This window comes from Setaria viridis, chromosome 5 (assembly GCF_005286985.2).
Source record: "Setaria viridis chromosome 5, Setaria_viridis_v4.0, whole genome shotgun sequence".
Taxonomy (NCBI): Eukaryota; Viridiplantae; Streptophyta; class Magnoliopsida; order Poales; family Poaceae; genus Setaria; species Setaria viridis.
In genome coordinates this window covers 40,846,485-40,850,223 of record NC_048267.2, presented here as the reverse complement: position 1 = coordinate 40,850,223, position 3,739 = coordinate 40,846,485, and the positions used below count along the sequence as shown (strand labels likewise).

General features: G+C 54.6%; 1 protein-coding gene across 1 annotated transcript; it reads right to left on the bottom strand.

Annotated features, from left to right (window-relative positions):
- Positions 1–777: 777 nt before the first annotated feature.
- On the bottom strand, positions 778–3,307 carry LOC117855192 (laccase-8). The gene is made up of 4 exons (XM_034737488.2): positions 2,963–3,307; positions 2,681–2,832; positions 1,223–2,508; positions 778–1,119 (listed from the first exon to the last, which is right to left on the bottom strand). Exons 1-4 carry the CDS (start codon positions 3,053–3,055, stop codon positions 989–991), a joined length of 1,662 nt encoding a protein of 553 aa, XP_034593379.1. The 5' UTR covers positions 3,056–3,307; the 3' UTR covers positions 778–988.
- Between the last annotated feature and the right edge of the window lie 432 nt (positions 3,308–3,739).

The window sequence follows — 3,739 nt, the reverse complement described above, 5'->3', positions numbered from 1 at the left end:
TGAAGTGAACCTTACCTCGAGTGCCAAGACTTGAAGCACATGTTACAGCTTGCTAGGATTGAATCAGTATAAATTGGGTTACTGGTACAATAATAATTTTTAGGATGGTTACATTGTTGTGCACTGAATTCAATGTGCTAACAGTTAGAGACTCATGGTCTTGCTGCAGTGCGATCTTGGCATAATATATGAAAGGTTTATGTTTGTTCTGCATCTATTTTGTTTTGTGTTACTTCTTTGGGATTCTTGTAGCAGCTCAACTGAAGATGGTTGTGCTCACTGCATTCGATCATTGCTGAACTGACGGCACTTCATATCTGCGGCCTGTCGCTGGGGCCTGGACGTGCAATACCTATTCCTTAGTGGTGTACGCCTACTAACTAATGTAGCTACCGATGTAATGAAATTCTTGCAATGTATTCTTAAGATCTTCGATAACAATGTAATGTAGGGTGCAAGTTTATGTTACTTTCAGTGGTGCTTACAAATTAATGTATGCACCGATGTAAATAGATTCTTTTACTGTCTTCTATAGAGAAGTTTGTGGTTTGACTGTTTGTCTGTATTTTAGTTCTACTGTGTTTGTGCACGGTATCGCACACTTTGTGGTCCATCCAACTATGGACTCTCTTCTGTGTTCTGTAATCGTACTGCAAAGATTGTACAATATGCGTATTTTTTTCACGATGGTTTCTGATCCCTCGTGCGATTGATGATGCTTACACGCTGGTACGCTACGCATTTCCCGAACATTTACAGATTGACACTGGGCCTGAATACCAAAGAACACGAACCCCTCAACATAGCTTTATTAACGACTGGAATTGAAAAATAAGGAATCATTTGCCATGCACAACACAATGAAATCGGGCAGCCATACGCGACAAGAAACGACTACGCACACACGTGCTGTCTCGCACACTCTCATCTCGTTTTTGGTTTCAAATGGACCTGTCAAGCAAAGGCAGAGTCTGTACGTCGATCACGTTCAGTGACACTTGGGGAAATCTGCAGGAGGTGGAGGTAGCAGATTCGGCGCCGGTCCGTTGAGCACCTCGAAAACCATGGCCAACCCCAATGGCAGGTGCGCGTCCAGGTGACAGTGCATGAACCACATACCTGCAATTTTGTCACAATTACGCCGCCAACAGGAAGGGTTAAAAATTTACGGCTCATCGTCTCAGATTTTGAAGAAACAATTTAGCTTGCTGCGAACTCTCACCTGGATTGTTCGCCGTGAAGCGGATGACGGCCCAGCCGCCGGCCGGCACGGCGACGGTGTTGCGCACCTGCGGGTTCACGAGGTTGTACGTGCTCTTCATCCCGCGGTCGAAGCGCCCGAGCCCCTGCGCCAGCACGAAGAAGTTGAACCCGTGCAGGTGGATCGGGTGGTTCTCGGCGCCGAGCACGCTGCTGTACGCCTCGTTCTGCAGCACCACCTCCACCACGTCGTTGAAGTTCACCTTCCTCACCGACGTGGCCCTCCTGGCCGCCGCCACCGCCGGCGGCGACCTCGGGAAGTCCTCGGAGTACACGCCCGGCACGCCCCTGAAGAGAGCCTCGAGCAGCGACACCTCCTCCGGGAACCGGAACGAGTACCGGTTCATGGACGCCACGACGGCGAACCCCTGGCACTTGGTCTGGTCCGGCGCGCACGGCGCCTGCTCCAGCCCGAACGCGACGACCATGCTGTGGTCGACGCGCGTCGGCACGACGGGGTCGCCCGGTCGGACGAGGCCGGTCATCGACCAGTAGAACCTGGCGGCGGTGACCACGTCGGTGTAGGGCGGCAGCGCCGGCATAGCCGCGGGGGCGGCGTCCGGGACGCCCCTGTACCTGAGCACGGCCGTGGCCGTGGCGTTGTCGAACGGCGGCGGGTTGGCCACGGTCTTGCTCTCGAACGCGCGCGCCGCCATGTAGTACCGCCCCGGCGCGGCGGAGGCGGACATGAGCGCGTCCACGGTCTGGCCCGGCGCGATGACGACGACGTCGGTGGGGTGCGGGTTCGTGTAGCTGGCGTCGACGGCCACCACGGTGAAGGTGTGGCCGGCCACCCGGAAGAAGAGCTCGGCGTTGACGGCGGCGTTGATGATGCGGAGGAGGTACGTCTTGCCGGGCTCCACCTCCACTTGGAATATGCCAGCGCCTCCGCAGGGGGTCTGGTCGCCCGGCGAGCCGTTGATGGTGAAGGCGTCGGACATCGCCGGGCCGAGGCCGGTGAGGAGCCCGTCGGTCTCCACGTCGTCCACGTTCCTGTTCCACCACTCGCCTAGCAGGATGGGGATCTCGGCGTACGGCGCCGGGAACGGGTAGCCGCCTCTGGGCTTGATGATGAGCGCCCCGTAGATGGTGGCCCGGAGCATGGAAGAGTGGGCGTGCCACCACAGCGTGCCCTCCTGCCCGGTGACGTTGAAGACGTAGGTGAACTTGCCGGAAGGCGGTATCGGGCACTGCGTGATCATGTGGGCGCCGTCGGCCCACCCGCTCTGCAGCTGGAATATGCCGTGCCTGCCACACGCATGGAGGAAAAAAAAATGTCGTCAAAATGGGCCCAAAACCGTAGGAATAATGGGCTGGCGCCCAGAAGCAGATCGGCCTTGTACTTGTTTTGCCACACACGAAGAACACAGTAGTTGAGAGAAAGGAACGGAATGGTCACATGGCGCGTGGTTTAACTTACCAGTGCATCGACATTGGGTACGGCGCGCCGTTGACGACGTGGACGACGAGGGTGTCGCCTTCGCTAACCTCGATGGTCGGTCCCGGCAGCTGCTGGTTCACCGTGTATATCACGCTGTTCATGCAGAGCTGCCAGATCTCCATGCCGCCCACCTGGTTTTCAAGCACGCGCGAGCCATTGCAAACCGCGGACGCACAAGTTAGAACGACGCCCAGCAAGCAAGGGAATAATGGAAACTTGCAAGACACCACGGATCATGTAGGAAACGGCACCGAGAATTACATTGAAGGTGTGCTCCACCACCGCGGCGCTCGCCGTCGCCGTGAAAATGGCCGGGATGAGCACCACGAGCAGCGCGACGGCTGCCGGCGCCATCGATCTCCTGACTTCTTCTGAGTAGCAATTCAGACGAGAGTGCAAGGTGCACGAACTGCAAAGCAACAACTACCCGCTTGGCGTCCTTATTTACACATGAACGCCTCCATCCTGCCGGAATAAGTCGTTGGAGGAGCAAGTCCGGCTTGCGTCAGATGATCCATGTCGTTCCCGCGTGGCGTGAGAGCTTCAGCAAAGGAGAGGTAATCGGACTGCGACTGCATGAGAATACTCTGTCGGACATCTCTCTCATTCGCTCTGGCGGCTGTGTCTCTCTCTTTTTCTATCGTGGAGTGGTTGCACTTTGCTCTGGACCTCTTCATTGCTACCAGCCTGCTGAAGCCTGAAGCAGTTGAATCCAGGGTCATGTCTTGCAAAATATACAATCTGGTGTGTTTACATGGGTTGCGCCTGCGTCTCTACTGTGTTTCGGAAATAAAAAAAGAAGAAGTGCATGTAGTATATGCGTAGAACGATGGTATAGATGCGGTGTCAAATGTGCTCAAGAGTTTTCTTATAGAGGTTGATCATGATTTGTTTTACTTTTTACATTGCATGCTTCAATAATACTTTCTCTGAACGGTTACAGCGTATGCATGGAGTAGGTAGAGCGTTGTAGCTAGTTGTCCTAAACAGAAGTCAGAACTGCAGTGGTGCTTTCAGAAAAGAATATGTTACTAGATG

Bases quoted from the DNA above. Each gene is read 5' to 3' on its own strand.
- LOC117855192 (XM_034737488.2), bottom strand. From the start codon at position 3,055: ATGGCGCCGGCAGCCGTCGCGCTGCTCGTGGTGCTCATCCCGGCCATT. The intron at 2,833-2,962 runs GTAATTCTCGGT...CTTGAAAACCAG, and splicing joins TGGTGGAGCACACCTTCAAT to GTGGGCGGCATGGAGATCTG. The intron at 1,120-1,222 runs GTGAGAGTTCGC...ACAAAATTGCAG, and splicing joins CTTCACGGCGAACAATCCAG to GTATGTGGTTCATGCACTGT.